Source organism: Bubalus kerabau, chromosome 18, assembly GCF_029407905.1.
Source record: "Bubalus kerabau isolate K-KA32 ecotype Philippines breed swamp buffalo chromosome 18, PCC_UOA_SB_1v2, whole genome shotgun sequence".
Classification (NCBI taxonomy): Eukaryota; Metazoa; Chordata; class Mammalia; order Artiodactyla; family Bovidae; genus Bubalus; species Bubalus kerabau.
In genome coordinates, this window is record NC_073641.1 from 55,531,861 (window position 1) to 55,559,458 (window position 27,598).

Below are 27,598 nucleotides of genomic sequence, written 5' to 3' on the forward strand. Positions count from 1 at the left end.
AAAAAATCTACAAATAATAAATGCTGGAGAGGGTGTGGAGAAGAGGGCACCCTCTTTCACTGTTGGTGGCAATGCAAACTAGAACAGCCACTATGGAGAACAGTGTGGAGATCCCTTAAAAAACTGGAAGTAGAACTGCCATATGACCCAACAATCCCACTGCTGGACATACACACCAAGGAAACCAGAATTGAAACAGACACAAGCACCCCCATGTTCATAGCAGCATTGTTTACAATAGCTAGAACATGGAAAGAACCTAGATGTCCATCAGCAGATTAATGCATAAGGAAGTTGTGGTACATGTACACAATGGACTATTCAGTTCAGTTCAGTTCAGTTCAGTTGCTCAGTCGTGTCCGACTCTTTGTGACCCTATGAATCGCAGCACGCCAGGCCTCCCTGTCTATCACCAACTCCCGGAGTTCACTCAGACTCATGTCCATCGAGTCAGTGATGCCATCCAGCCATCTCATCCTCTGTCGTCCCCTTCTCCTCCTGCCCCCAATCCCTCCCAGCATCAGAGTCTTTTCCAATGAGTCAACTCTTCGCATGAGGCGGCCAAAGTACTGGAGTTTCAGCTTTAGCATCATTCCTTCCAAAGAAATCCCAGGGCTGATCTCCTTCGGAATGGACTGCTTGAATCTCTTGCAGTCCAAGGGACTTTCAAGAGTCTTCTCCAACATCACAGTTCAAAAGCATCAATTCTTCGGCGCTCAGCCTTCTTCACAGTCCAATTCTTACATCCATATATGACCACAGGAAAAACCATAGCCTTGACTAGACAGACCTTTGTTGGCAAAGTAATGTCCCTGCTTTTGAATATGCTATGTAGGTTGGACATAACTTTCTTTCCAAAGAGTAAGCGTCTTTTAATTTCATGGCTGCAGTCACCATCTGCTGTGATTTTGGAGCCCAAAAAATAAAGGCTGACACTGTTTCCACTATTTCTCCATCTATTTCCCATGATGTGATGGGACCGGTTGCCATGATCTTCATTTTCTGAATGTTGAGCTTTCAGCCAACTTTTTCACTCTCCACTTTCACTTTCATCAAGAGGCTTTTTAGTTCCTCTTCACTTTCTGCCATAAGGGAGGTGTCATCTGCATATCTGAGGTTATTGATATTTCTCCCGGCAATCTTGATTCCAGCTTGTGTTTCTTCCAGTCCAGCGTTTCTCATGATGTACTCTGCATGTAAGTTAAATAAGCAGGGTGACAATATACAGCCTTGACGAACTCCTTTTCCTATTTGGAACCAGTCTGTTGTTCCATGTCCAGTTCTAACTGTTGCTTCCTGACCTACATACAGATTTCTCAAGAGGCAGGTCAGGTGGTCTGGTATTCCCATCTCTTTCAGAATTTTCCAATGGACTATTACTCAGCTATAAAAACAAACACATTTGAGTCAGTTCTAATGAGGTGGATGAAACTGGAGCCTCTAATGCAGAGTGAAGTAAGTCAGAAAGAGAAACACCAATACACTATATTAACATATATATATGGTATTTAAGAAGGTGGTAACGGCAATCCTATATACAAATCAGCAAAAGAAACACAGATGTGAAGAACAGACTATTGAACCATGTGGAAGAAGGCAAGGGTGGGATGATACAAGAGAATAGCATTGAAATATGTATATCACCGTATGTAAAATAGCTGACAAGTGCAACTTCAATGCATGAAGTAGGCCACTGCTCTGGGACAGTCCAGAGGGATGGGGTGGGGAAGGAGGTGGGAGGGGTTTCAGGATGGGGGTGGTGTGCATGTGCGCCTGTGGTTGATGCATTTTGATGAGTGGCAGTGTTGTGAAGTATTGCCAATTAAAATAAATAAAAAATTAAAAATTAAAAAGATACTATAAGAAAATATATGTTAATCTTTTAACAGGATACGTGACACATGCAATGGTATAATTTTCCTACCACTGCTGTAACAAAATATCACAAACTTAGTGGTTAAATAACACATATTTATTATTTCACAGTTCTGGAAATCACAAGTCTTAAAATCAAGGTAGCAATATGGCTGCCTTCCTTTTGGAGGCTTCAGGGGAAAATCTGTCTCTTTTTAAGCTTTGAGAAGCTGCCTGCTTCCCTTGGCTTGTAGCCCATTCTGAGATCTTTAAGCCAAGCCGTATAACATCTTCAACTCCTTCTCTCCACGTGTCTCTGTCTCTCACTGACTTCTGCTTCTGTCATCATATATTTTATTTGACTCTCCTGCTTTTTTCCTTCAAGAAAACTTGTTACATTGGGCACACAGGGATAATCCAGGACTGCCTTCCCTTAAGTTTACATCAGCAAATTTTTTTTCATGTAAAACAATATTAATAGGACATGGACATTTGGAGAGTATAGTAAGTGTAAGGTAAATGTATTTTCTTATTGTTTGTAGGAAAAACATGTGACAGTAAGTTCCATCACTCTAAAGTTGACTCCAGATACTAATTAATTAGTTGTAGGACCATAGCTTTCGAAGAGCTTAGGAGCAACATTTTAAAGGCAGATTCTCTAAATAGATTCCACAAGAAGAATACAGAATGGAAAAAGAATCTGTATATTTCTTTATCTAGAAAGCTATAGAAAAATTGTAAACTTTTACATTTGAAGATAGACATTTTATTTTCAAGCTTTAAGTCCTTCAAGACAATTTGAGATTATTTTTCTCACCAAATTTCTATTTCTTTTTTTTTTTTTTTTTGCCAAGACTAATATAATTGAGAGAAATAGCTGAGTACACATGAAATGAATCCTTTTCAAAGCTTTATTAATATTGCACCTGAAATGATAGGTCATTTTACCTCATTCATTTGGCAAAATAACCATTTAATAAGTTGAGGGTAGGCTTCACTGATGGCTCAGTGGTGAAGAATCTGTCTGCAATTTAGGAGATATAGATTCGATCCCTGGGTCTGGAAGATCCCCTGTGGAAGTAAATGGCAACACGATATAATATTCTTGCCTGAAAAATTATTCTTGCCTGAAAAATCCCATGGACAAGAACTCTGGTAGGTTACAGTCTATGGGGTTTCTAAGAATAGTGACTGAGCACACACACAACACAGGTTAAGGAAATTTTGAGGTAGGTTCACTACATTCTTGTATTTCATATGAGATTGTAAAGTCAATGGCAGGGATGCTATGTCAATAATTATGTTTTAATGTAGTAAACATTGCAGTATATTCTTGATGCTTAATGCATTTTTATAATTGTTAATAATAAAAAGTACACTTTACATGAAATTAATGAGCATATGATAAATTCATACTTTGAAGTCCTTTGAAAACTTTCTGAACCATTCCCGTCAAGATAATGAAAACAGTACTCAGGCATTTACACACCTTATCCTGACATCCACTCATCTATCTAAAATAACTTAGTTTTATCTAGTCTATGTGTGCTAAGTCACTTCAGTTGTGTCTATACTTTTATACAAGTGAAAAAATATATGTGCTTTTTTTTGTGTTTGGATCATTTTATTCAGCACACTATTTTGATATACAGCCTTATGCTTTACTAGTGGATTAATTATTTCCCAAGGACTCAGTGGCTTAAAAATGACAAAGAATTGTTATAGTTTCTGCAAGTCAGGAATTCAGACTTAGCTTCTCTAGGTGCCTCTGACTCAAAATCTTCCGTAAGGCTACGATCAGGTTGTCTGCTGAGGTTGCAGTTATCTGAAGGGAAAAGTTTGCACAAAATCTACATCCAAGTTCATTCACATGTCTGCTAGCAGACCTCAGATCGATGCGGTCTACTGGCCAGAAATATCAGCTTTTTGCTGCGTAAGCTTTTCTGTATGGATTCTCATACATGATAGCATGCTATCCTTAGGGCTGTAAGAAAGAGAGAAAGCAACAAAGAGTAATACATGGCAAGAATGGACATGTATGGCAAAAACCAGTCTTTTTATAAATATTTTTCAAAATGACATCTGATCACTTTTATCTACTTAGAAAGGCTTACTATGTCCCACTTATAATTCAGGATGAGAATTACATAAGTGTGTAAACAGCAGGAGATTGTGATTACTATGGGTCATTCCATTAACTGCCTGCTACAGTCTGCTCTCTGAAGCCCCGGTGATGTGTGTTTTTCCTACAAAGTACACTCATTTCCACCCAAGGTCCCGACAAGGGTCATCCTGTTATAGTGTTAGCTCAACATCCAGAATGTCATCATCCAGTTCAAGTCCAGCTATGGATGAGGCTCTTTGGACCTGTAAGTACATATCCTCTGGTACAATGCCTCTTGATTTGCCGTCCTGTAAAAATCTAAAGATGTCATTTGCCCACCACACACACAATGATGGGACAGGCATAAGAAAACTAATACGGATTTAGAAAGAACAAAGTTAGAGATGCAATGAGTTACTGGTCCATAGCAAACTTGAAATTTTTTAGGCAGATACTAGAAATTCCTTAATTAGGTCTTGAGGTATAGAAATATTTTTTTTTTTGTAATACTACCCTCAGGATTTTCTTTTCCTCAGACTATGTCATTATTCCTCTTCTTGTACAAAAGTTAGAATGTGTGTGAGATGGGTTTTTCCTCTTAGCTGACATCTTGCTATTAGAAGTTTGGACATCCATCAGCTTCTTTTCCTTGAATTTTTGAAGAAATATCTGTGTTAAATTATACTTTTCATTAAATTATGATGTTATAACCTTTGTTGAAATTCAAATTCTCCTAAATATATATGTAGGGTCTATTCTTTGACTCTCTATGCTGTCCCTTTAATCTGTATATCTGTATTTATACCAATGCATTTTTGTTTTGAGAGCTGATATCAAATAGTGGGAATTGATAGCTTACACCTCGTCTTGCGATTCCAGATGAGCCCACAAGATGATAGAAGGAAGCTTATGGTGTTCCGCATGATTCGTGGTCTCCAAATGAGAATGAGAATATTTAACTCTGGGACCAAAAGCAGTCTCAGTCACTCAAAACTCCATGTAGTAGAGATTTTCTTAAAGTGATAGTGACAGAAAAAAGCTTCTGACTTAGACATCAGAAGCCGGTAGAGAGATTAACTGCCTTGCTAGTTTTAAATAGAGAATTATATACTTTTCTGCCTGCTGTAGATAATAGAAAAAAAGAAAAAAACACCTCAAGGCTGTGAAAGTTTTGCCTGGACCCTTTCCTGTAACATACATCCTGAGAAAACATCAGCACAAGATTAGCCAGAAAGAAAGGGTTAACCCAGAGCTCAAGGCTGTGGAAGTTTTACCCAGGTCTTCTCTCATAACATACATTTTGAGCTAAAAAAAAGTCATGTCCTTGAACAAGAGATACTGTTGCCTACAAGGCCTATGTGTCTAAGACAATGTGAAAAATAAAGAATGTACACCTCCTCCTTAAAGAGACCTTAGGCTTGGACTCCTTATCAACCTAAGTTAACTTTCTCAGAATCTCCCAATTAGGTTATATTTCTCTTTTCCAAAACTACTTTGACTATCATAAGTCGTTGGCCATATCCTTTTTCTTTTAAGAATCTGCTTGTCAATTTCTAAAAAAAAAAAAAAAAAAAAAGTCCATAGTAATATTGATTAGAATTTCATCTACCCTATAGAACAATTTTAGAAAAATAAATTGACAGTTATTATAGACAACTTTCAATCTGTGGATATGCTAGATCTTTTTATTTTGATTTTAAAAATTAGCAGTAATTTGTAGTTTTCAGGAAAGAGATCTCATGTATTTTTTTCAAAATGTTTCCCTTAATATTTAACCTTTTTGTATTTAGTGGTTTTATTAATGCCTTAATTTTGCTTATTGCTAGTGTGTAAATGGAGAAGGCAATGGCATCCCACTCCAGTACTCTTTCCTGGAAAATCCCATGGACAGAGGAGCCTGGTAGTCCATGGGGTCGCAAAGAGTTGGACACGACTGAGTGACTTCACTTTCATTTTTCACTTTCATGCATTGGAGAAGGAAATGACAACCCATTCCAGTGTTCTTGCCTGGAGAATCCCAGGGACGGGGAGCCTGGTGGGCTGAAGTCTATGGGGTCACACAGAGTCGGACACTACTGAAGTGACTTAGCAGCAGTAGAAGCATCAGTGTGTAAAAATGCATTCAGTTTTAAAATATTGTCCTTGAATCCTCTGAATTTGTTAAACTCACCAAAGTTACTTACTGTGTGTGTTTGTGTGTGTCTATATACAAAAATTCCTTAGTATTTTACAGACTGATGAGCATATTATCTGTGTGTACAGGGAGGTTTACTTCTTTTTAATCTGTATAATTTTCCTTATGTTTTCTTTTGTTTTATCATAATGTCTAAAGTGCTCAGTACAATTCTGAATATAAGTAGTACAAATGCATGTAGTTACTTTCTTCTTAATCCTAGCAGGAAAGGCTTTTGGATATTTGTCTTTCATGACCACATCTGATAGTTAGTTTTACCTCTTTAAGTGCAGATTATGAGACTGAGAGTTTCCTTGTATTTCTAATGTGTTGAGTGTGTCATGAATGCACACTGACTTCTATTAAATGCCTTTTATGCATTAATAAGAACCACATAATTATTCTCCTTAATTATGGTAAAGTGGTTAAGTTCATTGTTTGGTTTTTGAATGTAAAACTTTTCAATACATGATCAGTCAGTCAGTCACTTCAGTCGCTCAGTCGTGTCCGACTCTGCAACCCCATGAATCGCAGCACGCCAGGCCTCCCTGTCCATCACCAACTCCCAGAGTTCACTCAGACTCAAGTACATCGAGTCAGTGATGCCATCCAGCCATCTCATCCTCTGTCATCCCCTTCTTTTCCTGCCCCCAATCCCTCCCATCATCAGAGTCTTTTCCAATGAGTCAACTCTTCGCATGAGGTGGCCAAAGTACTGGAGTTTCAGCTTTAGCATCATTCCTTCCAAAGAAATCCCAGGGCTGATCTCCTTCAGAATGGACTGGTTGGATCTCTTTGCAGTCCAAGGGACTCTCAAGAATCTTCTCCAACACCACAGTTGAAAAGCATCAATTCTTCGGTGCTCAGCCTTCTTCACAGTCCAACTCTCACATCCATACATGACCACAGGAAAAAATATAGCCTTGACTGGACGGACCTTTGTTGGCAAAGTAATGTCTCTGCTTTTGAATATGCTATCTAGGTTGGTCATAACTTTCCTTCCAAGGAGGAAGCGTCTTTTAATTTCATGGCTGCAGTCACCATCTGCTGTGATTTTGGAGCCAAAAAAGTAAAGTCTGACACTGTTTCCACTGTTTTCCCATCTATTTCCCATGAAGTGATGGGACCGGATGCCATGATCTTCATTTTCTGAATGTTGAGCTTTCAGCCAACTTTTTCACTCTCCACTTTCAGTTTCATCAAGAGGCTTTTTAGTTCCTCTTCACTTTCTGCATTAAGGGTGGTGTCATCTGCATATCTGAGGTTATTGATATTTCTCCTGGCAATCTTGATTCCAGCTTGTGCTATCAATAACATGATAGACTTCACTTTATCATGGTATGCTATTCATTTCATATAATTTTATATTGGATTTGCTAATTAATACATAATGAAGAATAGTACATGTATTTTTATAAGGGGTACTGGACTCATAGCTTTCTGGTTTAATATCAGAATAATATTGTTTTCATGGAATATATTTGGTAGCAATCTCTATTTTGGGGAAGGGGCTATGCCATTTTGGTATTTTCTCTTGCCTAAATGTATAAAAACATTCACTGGTGAAACTGTGGCTCAAGCAGGTGTTCTCAACTGGTGGTAATTTTGCATCTCAGGTGACATTTGGAAATGTCTACAGACTGGGAGAAAATGCTCCTGGCACAAACTGGGAATAGGCTATAAATTCCAGTCAACATCCAACAGCAAAACGTGCAGTATGGGCCCCCTCAGTAAAGAATGATGTGGTCTAACTTATCAAAAGTATTAGTCTGTGTAATATTGGCTTAGAGTTTTCTTTATGGCAAGGATGTAGATTATGAAAACAATTGCTTTAAAATATAATAAGCTATTTACCTTTTTTTCTACTTTTAGTCCATTTTGATGAATTGTGCTTTTAAGAAATTTGTCCATTTTAATGAGCTAACATTTTTGGCAAAAGCTTATTTTTTTCCTTATTGACATTTTAATGCTTGTGTTATCTGTCATGGGATTCTTTATATATTCCTGCTATTGGTAAATTCTTTTTTTCTTTGTTTTAAAAATGTTTTGTTTTTGTCTTGCTAAGATTTTATAGATTTAAGAAATTTTTGTGATAACTAAATTTTGGCTTTTAAAATAGTCATTTGTCTGGTTTTTTTTTTTTCTGTTTGTTTTAAAAACTCTTCTCTTAACTGTATTTTTTTTTTCTTTTTTAGTCTACATTCCTAAAGTTTAATTTTCTTTTTTTTCCTATCTTCTTGATGTAGAAATTTAAATCACTGTTTTTGGGCCCTTTTTAAATGCAGTTGACCCTTGAAAAACATGGGTTTGAATTCCATAGGTGCATTTATACATAGATTTTTTTTTCAATAAATACTCATACAGCATTACATAACACATGGCTGAAACTGTAGATGTAGGATCATGGAAATGAAAGGCCAACTGTAAAGTTATCTGTGAATTTTCAACTGTGTGAAGAGTCAGCACCCCTGATCTCCACATTGTTCAAGGGTCAGTTGTATATACATTTAAACCATACATTTCTCGTTCCCTCTAAGATCAGGAACAAGGCAAGGGTGCCCACTCTCACCATTGTTACTCAACATAGTTTTGGAAGTCCTAGCTATGGCAATCAGAGAAGAATAAATAAATAAGTAAATAAAAGGAATCCAGATTGGAAAGGAAGATGTAAAACTCTCACTCTTTGCAAAACATGATGTTGTGCATAGAACACCCTACGATACTACCAGAAAATTACTAGAGCTGATCAGTGAATTTAGTAAAGTTGCAGGGTACAAAATCAATACACAGAAATCACTTGTGTTCCTATATATTAAACCATACACTTCTCTCAAAACATAGCTTTAGTTGTATCCCATACTTTTCAATATATTGTGATTTCCTTATATTTTAGTCAACATTTTGTTAGTTCTCCTATTTTTCTTCTAGTTTTATTGAGATATAATTGGTATGCCACACTGTATATGTACAGCAGAGGACACCACCCTAGTGGCCGAAAATGAAGAGGAACTAAAGAGTTTCTTGATGAAGGTGAAAGAGGAGAATGAAAAAGCTGCCTTAAAACTCAACGTTGAAAATAGTAAGATCATGGCATCCAGTCTCATTACTTCATGGCAAATATATAGGGAAAAAATGGAAACAGTGAAAGACTATTTTCTTGGGTTCCAAAATCACTGTAGACAATGACGGTAGCCACAAAATTAAAAGACACTTGCCGCTTGGAAGAAAAGCTATGACAAACCTAGAAAGCCTCATAAAAAACAGAGGTGTCACTTGGCCGACAAAGGTCCGTCTAGTCAAAGCTATCGTTTTTCCAGTCGTCATGTACAGATGTGAGAGCTGGACCATGAAGAAGGCTTAGCACCAAAGAATTAATGCTTTCAAACTGTGATGTTGAAGAAGACTCTTAAGAGTCCCTTGGACAGCAAGGACATCAAAGCAGTCCTTCCTAAAGGAAATCAACCCTGAATATTCACTGGAAAGACAGGTGCTGAAACTGAAGTTCCAATAATTTGCCCACCTGATGCGAAGAGCCAATTCACTGGAATAGGCCGTGATGCTGGGAAAGAATCAAAGCAGGAGGAGAAGGGGGCAACAGAGGATGAGATGGTTGGATGGCGTCACAGACTCAATGGACATGAGTGTGAGCAAACCCAGCAGATGGTGAAGGATGGGGAAGCCTGGCATGCTGCCATTCATGGGATCACAAAGAGCTGGACATGACTGAACAACAACAAATAAGTACAGCATTAAGATTTTGTTTTTTTCTTTGTTTTTTTCTGAAGTATAATTAACTTTCAACACTATGTTAGTTCCTGGTATGCACATAGTGGTTCAATAGTCCTATACATTTCAAAATATTCATCATAATGTCTCTAGTTATATGTCACCATGCAAGCATATTACATAGTTAGTGACCCTATTCCCCACAGTGTAGATTTTATACCTGTGACTCATTTATTTCTCAGGTGGAAGTTTATGCTTCTTAATCCCCCTCCCTCATTTGTCTTCTTTCCTTCACCCACCATTTCCCCTCTGGCAGCCACATGTTTGTTCTCTGTATCTACAAATCTGCTTCTGTTATTTTTGTTTATTTGATGTTTTTTATATTCCACATATAGTGAAATCATGCAGTATTTTTTTCTTTCGGTCTCGTTTATTTCACTTAGCATAATATCCTCAATTCCATCCCCGTTGCTTCCCATGACAATATTTCATTCTTTTTTTATGACTAATATTCCATTGTGCATGTGTATATACACCACGTCTCCTTTATCCATTCATCAATAGATAGGCATTTGGGTGGTTTCCATAACTTGGATGTTATAAATAATACTGTGAATATAGGGTTGCATACATCTTTTTAAATTAATGCTTTCATTTTCTTCAGATATATACCCAGGATTGGAAAAGCTGGATGACATGATAGTTCTATTTTTAATTTTTTCAGGAACCTCTATATTGTTTTCATAGTGGCTGCTCCAGTTTACATCCCCACCAACAGGGCATGAAGTTTCTGCTTTCTAATTCTTGCCAATATTTGTTGTGCTTTTGATCAGAGTTATTCTAACAGGTGTGAGGTTGTATTTCATTGTGGTTTTGACTTCTGTTTACCTGATGCTTAGTGATATTGAACATCTTTTTGTTTAGCTGTTGGCCATTTCTATGTCTTCTTTGAAAAAATGTGTATTGAGAGCCTCTGCCCTTTTTAATAAGTGGGTTTTTTGGATGTTAAATAGAATGAGTTCTTTATGTATTTTGGATATCACACCCTTATTAGGTATATATTAAATAGTTTGCACATATTTTATCCCATTCAGTAGATGGACTTTGCATTTTCTTGATAGTTCTATTGATTGTATAAAAGCTTTTTACCATGATATAGTCCCCTTTATTTACTACGTTAAATCTTTTGACTTCTGGTTTATTTACAGATGTGTTATTCAACTATGAATATTTTTTTCTCTATATCTTATTTTCATTCATTTGTATTTTTCCATTTTTATCACTTAGCATAATCTATAAGTTTATATCCTTTTGAAATTTATTGTTACTTATATAATCAAGCATATGATTCTCTCTTGGAGAACATTCTTTGTCAGCTTGACAAGAATATGTTTTATACAGTTCTTAAGCAGTGTTTTGTAGTCAGTTTGGTTAGCTTGATTGATGGCACAATCAAAGTTTTCTCTCTCCTTTGTAATTTTGTGTATTTGTTATATCAATTATTGAGAGTGAGGTGTTAAATATACCACCTTTAATTGTATTACCCTATTCCTCCTGTTAATTATGTCCATTTTTGCTGCATGAATTTTTGTGTTCTTTAATTAGGTTTATGCATATTTTGGATTTTTTATTTGCTCTTGATGAATCATGAAATGGTCTCTTTTGTCCCTTGTAATGTACTTTGTATTGAAGTATAATTTGTCTGATATTCATAAGCTTTGCTTTTATATACTTATAATTAGCCTATATATCATTTTTCCTCTTTTACTCTCAGCCTTTTTATGTATTTTCATTTAAAGTACATTAGTGCAGACAGCATGTAGCTGGGTCTTATTTTTTTTAATTTCATCTAAAATTTCTGCCTTTTATTTGGTGTATTTAGTACATTTATGTAGTTTATTAGTTTTTATTGTGATATTCACAAAATATAATATCCATCCTTATGAAAATGCACAATTTTTTGTCTCTTAATATATATGCAAATGTGTACAACCATCACAACTCTCTAACTCCAGAATATTTGCATCACGGCTAAAAAGAAACCTCATACTCATTAGGAGTCACTCTCTTTTTCTCTCCTGACCCCCAGTCTATAGCAGAATTTGTTTAGAGATTATTTGAAATTTGTTTTCATTTATCTTGGGTACATACCTCAACTAGTATTACTGGGTCATATGGTACGTATATGTATAACACATTGAAGAGTTGTTAAATATTTTTCAAAATGACATAATTTTACAATTCTGTCAGCAATGTATGAGGATTCTAATTTTTCCATATCCTTGCTTATAATTATATTTTATATCTTACTAAAATTTTAGCCATCCAAGTGGGTATGAAATGTTGCTCATTGTAGTTTTAATTTTCATTCTCTAATGACTAATGATGTTGATCATCTTTTTGTATAGTTACTAGTTACTCACATATCTTCTTTTGAGAAATGTTTTATTCAGTTTTTTGTACAGTGTTCAATTGAGCTATTTGTCTTTTTATTGTTGAGTTTTGTGTCACTTATCAATTTTAGATACTAGACTCTTATTGGATATATGGTTTTCAAATATTTGTCTCAATCTGTGAGTTTCTTTTCACTTTCTTGATGATATGCTTTGATGTAACAGAGATTTTAATGTTGATACATTCAAAAAAATTTTTTTTTGGTATGGTTCCTTTTGATTTTAGTGCCATAGTTAGAAAATATTGATTACCCCGATGTTAAAGAATTTATACCTCACTTTTATATTAAGAGTTTTCCACATTTTGGTCTTAGTTGGTTTTTTTTTTTTTTTAATTCACTTTGATTTGGTTTTTATATGTGATGTGAGACCGGAAAGAAGTTTCATTTTTTTGCATCTGTAGTCCTTCCAAATTTGTTTAAAAGAGTGTTCCTTCCTCCATTAAATTATCTGCATACACATATATTGAGCATAAATTAACCCTAAATGTAAGGGTTTATTTCGGAACTTGGATTGCATTTCTATTCCACTGATCTATATGTCTCTCCACATCCTAGTTTCACATATATTCTTCTGTATTGTAGTTTTGTGTTAAGTTTTGAAGTCTAGTTTATCTGGTTTTCTTACTTTTTTTTTTTTTCAGTATTGTTTTGGCTATTTAGGTAAAGATTACCTTACATTTCCATATGAATTTTATGAATGACTCATCTTCTAAAAAAAAGTTGAGATTTTGGTAGAGATTAAAATAAATATTGCATGATTAGCAATATTAATGGAGAAGGAAATGGCAACCCACTCCAGTATTATTGCCTGGAAAATTCTGTGGACAGAGGAACCTGGCAGGCTACAGTCCATGGGGTCACAGAGTCAGACATGACTGAGCACATCAGCACAGCAATATTAAATTTTCATATCAACAAATAATTAGGATCTTTTAATTTTTTTCAGGGATAATTTATAGGTTTCATTGTTTACATTTGTTCTGCTTTTGTTATATTTTTATTCCTAAATACTTCATTGTCTTTAATGCAGTTTTAAATTGATTTCTTAATTTAAATTTTGATTATTTATTGCAAACCTATAGAAATAAAATGTATATTTCTATATTCATCTTATATCTCAACATATACTAAACTTACTTTCTTTAGCTTTAATAATTTTTGATGGTCTGTTTAGGGTTTTGTATATAAGAAAAATCATGTCGTCTGCAAATACAGGCATTTTTTGTTTGTTTGTGGTTCTAAAGTGGGTGCATTTTTTTTTCTTACTTAATTGTCCTTGCTAGAACCTCCAGTGCTGAATAGAAGTGGCAAGAGTGGATATTTGTCTTGCTTTTCATCTTTGGAGGAAAACTTACAATCTTTCACTATTAATTATGATGTTACCTGTTGATTTGTTTTGAGATATCTCCCCCTGGAGAAGGGATGGCCATCTTCGAAACTGTTCCCTTCTATCCCTCATTTGTTTATTGTTTTTATTGTGAAAGGTGTTGGTTTTTCTCAAATGGTTTTCAGAATCCATGAAATAATTATATAATTTTTGTCCTTTATAATACTGGTATGTTGTATTATATTAATTGATTTTGATATGTTGTAAGCAAACTTTCTTCTCTGAATAAACCACACAGTTATAGTGGATAACATTTTTTATATGTTCCCAGATTTGATTTGCTAATATTTGTTGAGAATTGTTGTATCCTATATTTATAAGGTAAACTGACCTGTAGATTTCTCTTTTTGTGATATTTCTATCAGGTTTTGGTGTCAGTATAAACTGGCCTCATACAATGAGTTTAAATTATTTTTTGGAGAAGTTTATAGAGGAGTGATGTTAATTATTTCAGTGCTTGGTGAAAGTCACCATGTGGCTATTGGACTCTAAACTTTTCCTTGTGGATTTTCACTGTGACTTCAAGATACTGCTTTTCAAGATGACTGTAGAGTTGAGGGAAGCAGGGAGGATGTAAATAGGGCACATTGTGTGTGCTAAGTTGCTTCAGTTGTGTCTGATTCTTTGTACCACGATGGATTGTGGCCCACCAGGCTCCTCTGTCCATGAGTTTCTCCAGACAAGAATATTGGAGTGGTTGCTATGCCCTCCTCCAAGGGATCTTCCTGATCCAGGGTTTGAACCTCAGTCTCTTAAATCTCTGGCATTGGCACGGTGATTCTTTACCACTAAGGACTACCTGGGAAGTCCATAGGATGTGTTGAAACAGCACAAATTTCACTGCTCACACAAAGATTCAGCTGTTTTTCTTGTTTACAATCTCCTTGGAATGCTTCAAGTCACTGGTTAATTTCCAGAGCCCTAAAAAGTTGATTATTACAACTTTTTGTCAGCACTACCATTGCTTTTATGGAGGAGAAAATTCTAGTGGTCCTTCACCTTTTTTGCTGATTCACCATTTTTGCTGATGTCTACAGTGTAGTGCGAAGAGTTGACTCATTGGAAAAGACTCTGATGCTGGGAGGGATTGGGGGCAGGAGGAGAAGGGGATGACAGAGGATGAGATGGCTGGATGGCATCACCAACTCGATGGACATGGGTTTGGGTGAACTCTGGGAGTTGGTGATGGACAGGGAGGCCTGGTGTGCTGCGATTCATGGAGTCGCAAAGAGTTGGACACGACTGAGCGACTGAATTGAACTGAACTGAAGGAAAAACATACCCTTGAGGAAGTTGTGTTGTTTTGTTGTGTAATTATTAGCTTTGGGCTTAAATAAAGTTAATCTTAGAAGAAATAGATTGCATAACAATTCAGACCTTAAGAAAAAATATGTCTTACATAAACAAGACATAAAGGAATGCGGGGAAAAAAAAAAAAAGTCTGTCCCTTTTTCTTCCTTGGACTCTATCGACCTACCTAAGAATGAACTCCCTCACTAGGGGCTTAAAACAACACAGATTTTTTTCCCTAGGGTCAGAAAGTGAAAGTGAAAGTTTCTCAGTCCTGTCTGACTCTTTGCAACCCCACAGACTGTAGTCCATGGAATTCTCTAGGCCAGAATACTTGAGTGGGTAGCTTTTCCCTTCTCCAGGGGTTCTTCCCAACCCAGGGATCGAACCCACCTCTCCTGCATAGCAGGCAGATTCTTTACCGCTGAGCCACAAGGGAAGCCCTAAAGTCAGAAGATCAATATAATTTCCATGGCACTAAAATCATGGCTTAGGCAGAGCTTCATTCCTTCTGTAGGCTTTGGGGAAGAGCTACAGAAGGCTCTTTCTTGGCTTTTCCTGCTTCTAGAGACATTACTTGGGACTTCAACAAAGTCTCTTACATTTCAAACCCAGCAATGAGGCACTGAATACTTCTCACACTTCCTTTTGTCTCTCTCTCTCACCTACCTAGAATGGATTCCTCCCTATTAAGAAGCCACATGTCAGATTAGTCCAATCTAAAGAAATTAAGGGGATTTCCTTATCTCAAAAGACCTCAAATTCAATCATATTTGTGAATTTATTTTTCTTGAAAAGCAACATATTCAGAGTTTCCCAGAATAAAGACATATGTTGAAGGACAAATAATCCACTTACCAAATTTATTTATTTATTTATTTTTGGCAATGCATTTTTTTTTAATTTAAATTGATTTATTTTAATTGGAGGCTAATTACTTTACAATATTGTATTGGTTTTGCCATACATCAACATGAATCCACCACGGGTGTACACGTGTTCCCCATCCTGAACCCCCCTCCCACTTCCCTCCCCATACCATCCCTCTGGGTCATCCACCTACCACATTTAATATCACTTTAATATCATGACTTCTGTGTACCACCTGATCTCTTCTGACATTCCTACTTCTTTACTTTTTCTTGGTTTCCTTATTAAGTGTGATTCTTGCATATTGTATATTGTCATGTTTTCTGCCTAGTGTCTGCTTTCCCCCAATGGAATGAATGTAGGCACTACCCAGACAGAAATCTCTGCCTCCTTGTTCAGTGATAGATTTAAGTACCGAGTACCGTGACTGATCCATGGTGGATATTAAAATTTTTTTTTCCAATGAAAAAACTCCTAAAAATGACTGAAGGATCAAACAATAATCTTAGATTTTATTGTCAGATGACACTTCCAAAGGAACAAAGTCATTCACATTTCCATTATCTTTCTCCTCCCTCACTTCTATATACAATTACTGTTTTCTTGCCTGAGAAAAAGGTGCTAAAATGAATAGTTTAAATGGAGATAAAATCATAACACATTTGAGAGTGTGAGCAGTGGTTTAGGTGGGTAATTTTACGGAATTCTATTAATGTTTAGTATACCTTGAGTTTTTTTTTTTTTCTCTCTCTCTTTAAAAGCAGATGACAAAGCTACCCCTTTCTCAGCTAGATTTTTTTTTATTATTTTTTAACTTTTTATTTTTATTGGAATATAATTGATTAATGGGGCTCAGTGGTAAAGAATCCACCTGCCAGTGCAGAAGACATGTGTTCTATCCCTGGGTTGGGAAGATCTCCTGGAGAAGGAAGTGGCAACCAAATGTAGTATTCCTGCCTGGAAAACCCCATGGACAGAGGAACCTGGCAGGCTACAGTCCATGGGGTCGCAAAGAGTCAGGTACAACTCAGTGACTAAACAGCAACAGCACCTGATTAATGTTATGATACTTTCAGGTGGACATCGAAGGGTCTCAGGCATACATATACACGTATCCGTTCTCCTCCAAACTTCCTTCCCATCCAGGCTGGCACATAACATTGAGCAAAGTTCCCTGTGCTATACAGTAAGTCCTTGTTGGTTATCCATTTTAAGCATAGCAGTTCTCAACTAGATATTGATTAGAAGATAAAAGAAGACATTAAAACTGATAGGGAATATGTTTTCTGGTCCCTTATGTTTCTCATTTTAATTCTAATCAAGTGGTCACTTATTGAGGCTACAAAGCAATTAATAGTAAAATTCTCAACCCATAAGTGTATTCTGCAGTGGCCAAATATTTGGCACACTAAATGGATCTCTCTGAAGTAGAGCTGATAGGCATGGGATTCTGACAGCTTCAAACTTTAGAGATATTTTGTAGTTTTTCATCTTGTGTGTTAATGCCCCTGATCTGGGATTTGGGGGGAGGGGATATCATAGTTAAAACATATGTTCCTTTTTGCTCCTTTCCTCCTCCTCTTTTTCATTTACTGGTTTTCTTTTCTAAGAATACCAATAATTCAATCATGAAACCTTTGTGTGTATGCAAGGACCTTGGATGTTTCTAGTTAAACAAATGCAATCCTTATTTTCTTACCCTCATCTAATTTCTTAACATTTAATTGATAAACACTAGCTTTTTGGTTGAAAAAAATACTTTACTGACACTGCATTTAGCAGAACTTTTTACATATGAATTGGTGAATGATTAAATATGATGATTATGTATTCTTTTTTTGTTGTTGCATGAAGAGACTGATGTGTTAATTACCAACAGTAATTAATATGTATGGTAAAAACATATTTGATATATTTTTTTCTTTGCATCAGTTACTTATTAAGAGTTCAATTGATTTTTGTTTTATCTGCTTATGGTTTAAAATAAATATAACATTTACTGGAATGAGAGATACACAGTAAGTTTTAATGACATGTCTTTCCTGTGATCCTCAAGTAGCTCTAACTTTATATCACCTGTATTTCACGTGTTGGAAAAATGATTATAATTAAATCACTATATAATATTTCTGACTCTTTCTGATTTCTACTGGAATATTATAAATACAAACTTCCTATTCATAAAAATGCATAAATTATATAGTCCAAAATATCACATTTTAAGTCAGTGGCCTAACTTTAAAACATAGCTTGAAGTCCTAACTAGAAGCCACTTTCAAAATTAATTGCTCTGGCACTATCGTCTTAACCTTTTAAATTATTTTTCCCCAAAGGATAGAATATTATCTGAGTGAGGAACTCTGCATTAGAAAGAAAGTTATAAATTTTTAGGTCCGATTCAAATGTGGTCCAGGGTAAATAAATAGTTTTCTGAGAGAAACTCATGTGAGTCGTGTTAGCTTTCTAAGTGACATAGGTTACTCCTTAACACTGAGGAAGAGACAATTTATTAAAGGAATACCAGAGAAGAGTTCATTTTGCTTCACTTGGGTGATTGTGTTTTCTTTTCTTTCTTCCTTCTTGACCTTTTACTGTTCTTTAAAGAACAACTAATTAACTCTATGTTATTATGTGATCAGATACACAAGGATATTTTATTCTTGCTTTAGGACAGTATAAAAGCTCTCTTTTAGCATAAAAATATCACTCACTTTGCAAAATCTCATGATTCTATAAGTATATCCCCATCACTATGGGTTATGTAAGACCCTTCTACTATTCTCTTTGTAGGATTAATGAACTATGTGTGACTAAAAACTTTATTTTCCAATTTTTAAAAAATATTTTAACAGAAAAAAGATGGAAATCTCTCAATATAGTAGCTAGATAAACTTACAATGCAATATTTCAAAAAAAGTGGTAGTTGCTCAGTCATATCCAGTTCTTTATGATCCCCTAGACTGTAGCCTGCCAGGCTCGCCTGTCCATGCAATTTTCCAGGCGAGAATGCTAGAGCGGGTTGCAATTGCCTTCGCCAGGGGATCTTCCCGACCCATGGATCAAACTCAGGTCTCCTGCATTGCAGGCAGATTTTTTTTTACCATCTGAGCCACCAGGGAAGCATCCAGAGCATTCCTACTTCATGACTCTTTTCCCAGTTCCTTTCATTTGATGTCTCATTGCTGCCCACCCTCAAAGATAACACATTTCTATTCTGATTATCAGTGTAACCTAATCATCTGTATCTAAGAGCTTTCTCTTCATGACTTAAGATTTCTACCTCTTCTAAAATCATTACTCTTCAGCCATTTCATTCAAAATATTCATTCTTTCATTCATTGTTTTTTGCCTTATGAAACCTAATATAAAACCTGTGTTCTTCCAGAATCTTAAAGCCTACTAGTTAAGCAAAACAAGACAATGTAAGCAAAGTGTCCCCTAATTTCTGTTGGAGTGCATGTTGTAAACAAAAATGAATTTTTAAGAATAGTTTGAATAGAGAAGAGGTAATCCTGAGGGTGGATCACTTTGTGGGTTCACAAATAATTCTCATCATAGTCTTGAAATGTATTTATTGATTGACCTACTGCTACTGTGATGGATTTCCATTAGTGTTACATGGAAACTATTATTTCAAGGCCAGATGAGAAATTTAAAAAATCCATTGAATAAGTGATCATCTCCATTAGTAAAACACTCAAACTAGATTTATTTAAAAAATATATAGAGAGTCACAGATATAGAAAGCAAATTTATGTTTACCAGGGAATAAACAGGGGAGGGATAAATTAGGAGAATGGAATTGACGTACACTACTATATATAAGCCGAAGATGGAGAAGCTCTATACAGTCAGCAAAAACAAGACCGGGAGCTGACTGTGGCTCAGATCATGAGCTCCTTATTGCCAAATTCAGAGTTAAATGAAGAAAGTAGGGAAAACCACTAGACCATTCAAGTATGACCTAAATCAAATCCCTTGTGATTATACAGTTGAAGTCAGAAATAGATTTAAAGGACTAGATCTGATAGATAGAGTGCCTGATGAACTATGGACTGAGGTCCGTGACATTGTACAGGAGACAGGGATCAAGACCATCCCCATGGAAAATAAATGCAAAAAAGCAAAATGGCTGTCTGGGGAGGCCTTACAAATAGCTGTGAAAAGTAGAGAAGCAAATTGGGAGAATGGTATTGTAACATGTATAATATCATATAAGAAATGTATCACCAGTCCAGGTTCAATACAGGATACTTGGGGCTGCTGCATTGGGATGATCCAGAAGGATGGTATTGAGAGGGAGGTGGGAGGGGGGTTCAGGATTGGAAACATGTGTACCCCCGTGGCAGATTAATGTTTATATATGGCAAACCCAATACAATATTATAAAGTAATTAGCCTCCAATTAAAATAAATAAATTTAAATTAAAAAAAAGTACAAACAAAAAGAAGAGAAGCGAAAAGCAAAGGAGAAAAGGAAAGATATAAGCATCTGAATGCAGAGTTCGAAAGAATAGCAAGAAGAGATAAGAAAGCCTTCCTCAGTTTTCAATGCAAAGAAATAGAGGAAAACAACAGAATGGGAAAGACTAGAGATCTCTTCAAGAACATTAGAGATACCAAGGGAATATTTCATGCAAAGATGGGCTCGATAAAGGACAGAAATGTTATGGACCTAACAGAAGCAGAAGCTATTAAGAAGAGGTAGCAAGAATACACAGAAGAACTGTACAAAAAAGACCTTCACGACCCAGATAATCACTATGGTGTGATCACTCACCTAGAGCCAGACATCCTGGAATGTGAAGTCGAGTGGGCCTTAGAAAGCATCACTACGAACAAAGCTAGTGGAGGTAATGGAATTCCAGTTGAGCTATTCCAAATCCTGAAAGATGATGCTGTGAAAGTGCTGCACTAATATGCCAGCAAATGTGGAAAACTCAGCAGTGGCCACAGGACTGGAAAAGGTTAGTTTTCATTCCAATCTCAAAGAAAGGCAATGCCAAAGAATGCTCATACTACCGCACAATTGCACTCATCTCACACGCCAGTAAAGTAATGCTCAAAATTCTCCAAGCCAGGCTTCAGCAATACGTGAACTGTGAACTTCCTGATGTTCAAGCTGGTTTTAGAAAAGGCAGAAGAAACGTGTATAATATCATATATGAAACGAGTCGCCAGTCCAGGTTCAATGCAAGATACTGGATGCTTGGGGCTGGTGCACTGGGATGACCCAGAGGGATGGTACGGGGAGGGAGGAGAGAGGATGGAGGAGGATTCAGGATGGGGAACACATGTATTCCTGTGGTGGATTCATGTTGATATATGGCAAAACTAATACAATATTGTAAAGTTAAATAATAAAATTTAAAAAAAAGATAAAGCCAAAAACAATTGTTAATGATAGAAAAAGATGGAAAATACATGCTGACCTCAGCAAAAAAGAAAGAAAAGGCAGAAGAACCAGAGATCAAATTGCCAACATCTGCTGGATCATCGAAAAAACAAGAGAGTTCCTGAAAAACATCTATTTCTGCTTTATTGACTATGCCAAAGCCTTTGACTGTGTGGATCACAGTAAACTGTAGAAAATTTTTAAAGAGATGGGAATACCAGACCACCTGATCTGCCTCTTGAGAAATTTGCATGCAGGTCAGGAAGCAACAGTTAGAACTGGACATGGAACAATAGACTGGTTTCAAATAGGAAAAGGAGTACGTCAAGGCTGTATATTGTCACCCTGCTTATTTAACTTCTATGCAGAGTACATCATGAGAAATGCTGGGCTGGAAGAAGCACAAGCTGGAATCAAGATTTCCAGGAGAAATATCAATAACCTCATATATGCAGATAACAGCACCCTTATGACAGAAAGTGAAGAGGAACTAAAAATCCTTTTGATGAAAGTGAAAGAGGAGAGTGAAAAAGTTGGCTTAAAGCTCAACATTCAGAAAACTAAGATCACCGCATCTGGTCCCATCACTTCATGGCAAATAGATGGGGAAACAGTGAAAACAGTGTCAGACTTTACTTTTTTTGGGCTTCAAAATCACTGCAGATGGTGACTGCAGCCATGAAATTAAAACATGCTTACTCCTTGGAAGGAAAGTTATGACCAACCTAGGTAGCATACTGAAAAGCAGAGACATTACTTTACCAACAAAGGTCCATCTAGTCAAGGCTATGGTTTTTCCTGTGGTCATGTATGGATGTGAGAGTTGGACTGTGAATAAAGCTGAGCACCGAAGAACTGATGCTTTTGAACTGTGGTGTTGGAGAAGACTCTTGAGAGTCCCTGGGACTGCAAGGAGATCCAACCAGTCCATTCTGATGGAGATCAGCCTTGGGTTTTCTTTGGAAGGAATGATGCTAAAGCTGAAATTCCAGTAGTTTGGCCACCTCGTGCGAAGAGTTGACTTATTGGAAAAGACTCTGATGCTGGGAGGGATTGGGGGCAGGAGGAGAAGGGGATGACAGAGGATGAGATAGCTGGATGGCATCACCGACTTGATGGACATGAGTTTGAGTGAACTCCGGGAGTTGGTGATGGATAGGGAGGCCTCGCGTGCTGTGATTCATTGGGTCTCAAAGAGTTGGACATGTTGAGCGACTGAACTGAACTGAACTATTCATTTCGATGTTTGGCAAAACCAATACAATATTGTAAAGTTTAAAAATAAAATAAAATAAAAAAAAATAAAAAAATAAAAATAAAAAAGACAAAGCACAGGTTAAATAAAATAAAGTGTGTGTGTATGTATATATATATATATTAAAAATTATGTAAACTAAAAAAAATAGATAACTAGTAAGACCCTACTTTATAAAACAGAAAACTCTACTCAATGATCTGTAATGACTTATATTGAAATAGAATGTAAAAACAAGGGGATATATATACCCTTTCATCAACAGGCTCTTTAGTTCTTCTTCACTTTCTGCCATAAGGGTGCTGTCATCTGCATTTCTGAGGTTATTGATATTTCTCCCGGCAATCTTGATTCCAGCTTGTGCTTCCTCCAACCCAGCGTTTCTCATGATGTACTCTGCATATAAGTTAAATAAACAGGGTGACAATATACAGCCTTGACGTAATCCTTTTCCTATTTGGAACCAGTCTGTTGTTTCATGTCCAGTTCCAACTATTGCTTCCTGACCTGCATACAGGTTTCTCAAGAGGCACGTCAGGTGGTCTTGTAAATCAACTATACTCAAAAAAATAACAATAAATTAAAAAAAGTAAAATACTCAAGCTAAATATTTACAACAATTTATGTAATCCAAATGTATTATTATAATATTTCAGTGTACCTTTGACTGTGTTGTACAACAATATCAATACTACTAAGTAAGGAAATCAGTCCTGAATATTCATTGGAAGGACTGATGCTGAAGCTGAAACTCCAATTCTTTGGCCACCTGATGCAAAGAACTGACTCCTTGTAAAAGACCCTGATGTTGGGAAAGTTTGAAGGTTAGAGGAGAAGGGAACAACAGAGGGTGAGATGGTTGGATGGCATCACCCAACTCAATGGACACAAGTTTGAGCAAGCTCCAGGAGTTGGTGATGGACAGGGGAGCCTGGAGTGTTGCAGTCTATGGGATTTCAAAGAATCGGAAACAACTAGGCAACTGAATGGAACTGAAGTTATAATTCACTGGCTCCTGCACGTTATGGGGGTTTCCCAGGTGGCGCTAGTGGTGAAGAACCCACATGCCAATGCAAGAGACTAAGAGATGCAGGTTTGATCCCTGGGTCATGAAGACCCCCTGGAGAAGGGTATGGCAACCCACTCCAGTTTTCTTGCCTGTAGAATCCCATGAATGGAGGAGCCTGGTGGACCACAGTGCATAGGGTCCCAAGGAATAAGACACGGCTAAAGCAACTTAGCACACACTGCACATTTACTATCTGGTTAGACATAACTTCTGAAACACTTATGCTAAGTGCTATGTTAATTCTCAAAACTTTAAAAATGTGGAGTTAGATTCAAGTGTTAAAATCTAAAGCCATAAATTTGCTGGCATTTATCTTTAATTGAATTATTTATCATAATCCATATAAAGCATAGAGCATATAAAATTTTAACAGATGCTTTAGATTGACAACTTTACTACTTTTACATACTTCTGTTGCTGGTCTATGTCCATATGCCTATTCAAAAAATACATATAGTTAACTGCAGTGTGATCCTTTCGTCCAAAACTAAATAATTTCAAATTAACCACTCTAAAAATGTAATAGTATATGATAATATCCTCAAGAGTCAATTTTCACCATTGTCATATCTTTCAATAGTTAGTTGTTAGAAGGTTTAACTGTTTCTGTCAGTGTTTTTAATTAGTCGTATTTATTATATTTAGATTTATAATCCATACAGAATATAGCAATAGCTACTAAAATGACTTCACCTTTTGGTTAATTTAATAACATGCATGTTCCAGAAAAGGTTTTAAAAGCATTTGTTCAGAGAATTTGGTCCTTTACTTTGCTGTGTTTTCATCATGGATAGATGCAAAATTGGAGAATATGAAACAGACTGCTCAATCGATATTTTGTAGACGTCTGTTGCAAATGTTAAATCTCTTCTTGTAGGTGCTAAAATGATGTAAAGAGATATAAATAAATGAATAAATTCATTTTCATGCATGCCTACAACTGTCTCCACACAACTCATTCTACTGCTTCTTTTAGTAGTTAATTTACTAATGAAGTGTGAATCTTTGAAAGCTGTGTTTTTTATATTCGGCTAATGTAGTTTTACTCCTTTTTAGAAAACTCCAAAAAAATCAGTTTGGAAATTATTTAATTTGTTGAATCTGAGTGATGCCTATCAAAATTTTATCCCTGATTATGTCTTATGTGTTTTCAAGAAATAAGTACAATTTTTCCTGATGTACTGTTATTTATGTTTCAGACCCCTTCATTTTCCCGTTGAAATAGTCCTTTCCTTATATTATCTTTTTTCTATATTTTATCTTTAAAAATGTCTTCTAAGAGTTCAGAGACTTTAACATAAACCTTGAAGTTTTTTACTTTGGCTAGAAACCAAAATGCTATGTGAACAAGGTTATATATTTTCAGTGTTTCAGAGTGTCAGAAATGTGCAAAGGTGAGTAGTTGTGGTTATGTGACCAAAAAGGTTTCATGTGAAGGATAACTGTTCAGATCTCTTGGGAGAAACAATTTTTCAAGTATGTGTTTGAGATTTAAGAAAATACTGTGGATGTTCTCAGCTAGAAATATAACAATGCTATTCATAGAAATATTAACTGAACTTCGATGTTATAAGTAATAGCCATTGTGTGAATTATATGCAGTTTAAAAGCATTTGCTAATATTTAAATGATAAAAAGTTTTTAAATTATCTTAACGTACAATATCTTTCTTATTGAAGATCTCTGCTGAAATATTACTCCTATAATGTCTATTCAAAGAAAGTTCAATCATTTTAGTTTTACAAGTGAGATTTATTAGTGTATCTTAATTAAAAATCAGGGCCTACTTAACTGATTAAATCTATACTGCCATTTAAATTTTCAGTGTAAAGTTTCATAATTTTTCAAGAAAGAGAATATTCCATCACAAGGTTTTTTTTTTTTAATTTAGCAATCTGGAAGATATTTGTTTTTCCAAATTATAAAATTAACATTCCTGTATTAAATAAGTGTCCATTTTGTGGAAATTTTAATAAATAATTTGAATCTCAAATTTTACTGTATTATTTTTTAAAATTTTAATATTGAAATATAATGGCAAGCAGTTAATTCTTAGTTTTGTTTTTTTTTAATTCCCTGTGGAAATATGGAAGACAACTGTGATTTACTGGTAGTTTCTTTTACAATTTTATTCGGTATAGGTAGCAAAACATTGATTTAGTAGACTGACAGCAAGGGTTATGCTTTTAATAAGTATTGCTCATTAATTTTCTTCAATAATTAAATCTCTTAGAACATAATAAAATATCCCTATTTATACCAAGTAGAGAAAAACTTCAGATAAACATGATTTTAGCAACACCTGGGACATTGGAGAGAAGAATAAGGTCATAACCAAACTAAGTATTAAATTATAGATAGGCAATTTTAAGAGAACACCATGTAAGTTTGGAATATAATACTATCTTAAATTTTTCCATCTTTGTCTACAGCTGCACTCCAATTCTGACAAAGGTGATGGGTCTGTCAAGTACATCCTTACTGGAGAAGGTGCTGGGACTATTTTTATCATTGATGATACCACTGGCGACATCCACTCAACAAAAAGCCTAGACAGGGAGCAGAAGACCCACTATGTACTTCATGCACAGGCTATTGACAGACGAACAAACAAGCCCCTTGAGCCTGAATCTGAGTTTATCATCAAAGTGCAAGACATCAATGACAATGCTCCGAAGTTCACAGATGGACCATACATTGTAACTGTGCCTGAAATGTCAGATATGGGTAAGATAAATCATTTTTATATTTTGGAAGTTAATATATTTTTGAAGATCTAAAAATAATAGTTTGAAGACTAATATTTAAATATTTGGGAGGTGTGAAGAAATTTGAAGAAATTTCAAATATTTTAATAATTTCCTATAGCCTAAAGTTTTCAGGAATATTTCTGCTAGCTGTCCTAGTATTTATTAAAACAAATTTCTGAAGTTGTTAGTGTAAGTAACAACTTGATCTCAAGGAAAAACCATTCATACATGATAAAATACTTGCAATTCTTGCTTAATTGGTGTAATTTTTTTTTTTTTTTACCATACCAACACAATCAGTGACAGTTTGTGTGAACACATACAGTAGAATGTTGGAAATCTATTGCTATGTGTTTTCAACTTTCAAGTTATGATTAAATTATAATAGGACTGATAGTCCAAGCAATAGTTACATTAATCAATAAAATTTGCAGAGACCCTTAAGCATTTGCATCCTTTATTTTAAAATATATGATAACCATGTGAAATATTTTAAATGCCACATTAAAGCTATACAAACTGGTATACAGTATGTAAGTGATTTTCCCAAGTTCTTTTCTGAATTGCCATGAAGAAATTGACCCCAGTCTCTCCTGAATATAGAGCCTACACTGTATTTGATAAGTCATGATAGAGATTTCCAATCTTCTGGTGATTTCTAAAGCCTAGCTATTTTATTTTATTTTTATCTAAGATGAATTTCCTAAATATAATTAAAATAAAGTTCAACTATGATGAAAATATTTTCATTACCTCTGCGAGGCCATAAGTTTGGATTTAGAAAATATATTTTGAGTACATGTTTTATATACTTAAGTTTATATATATGGGTATTGAATTAGGTTATTATAGTCACTAACCAAATCACTCTGTGCAAATGGATATATATATATATAAATTTTGAAAATACAGTTTTATTGAGATATAATTGATATGCGGCACTTATGAATTGAAGATGAACAACATGGCTTAACTTACATCTGTTTTGAAATGATTAATGCAATATGTTTTGTTAACATCCTTTGTCTCATATATATAAGGTTTTTAATGGGAGATTGCAATTTCTTTTGTTTTCCCAAATCCAGTCTATTTTAATTCTCCTGAGATAAGCAGATAGCTCCTTAAGCGGTGAGGGAATCAGTTTAGAAAGAGAGACTCAGTTTTCCTTCTTAAACAGAATCTCCAGGGAGAAACAATTGCCAAATGGACTCCCCAGAGACCAGAGTAGAATGCAGGGTCTAGTCTCAGAGAGCCAGTGGAAAGGGCCCAA

The 27,598-nt window shown here is 35.5% G+C and overlaps 1 protein-coding gene and 1 long non-coding RNA gene across 3 annotated transcripts in view; one reads left to right on the forward strand and one right to left on the reverse strand.

Annotated features, from left to right (window-relative positions):
* The window catches only part of CDH18 (cadherin 18), a 725,976-nt gene that overhangs the window by 398,942 nt on the left and 299,436 nt on the right, over window positions 1-27,598 (forward strand). The window contains exon 4 of the mRNA XM_055554551.1: window positions 26,011-26,305. Within this exon, the coding sequence (XP_055410526.1) occupies window positions 26,011-26,305 (295 nt within the window). The remainder of the gene's footprint in view (window positions 1-26,010; window positions 26,306-27,598) is intronic.
* Window positions 1-27,598, reverse strand: part of LOC129632837 (uncharacterized) — a 341,755-nt gene that overhangs the window by 25,694 nt on the left and 288,463 nt on the right. The window lies entirely within an intron of this gene.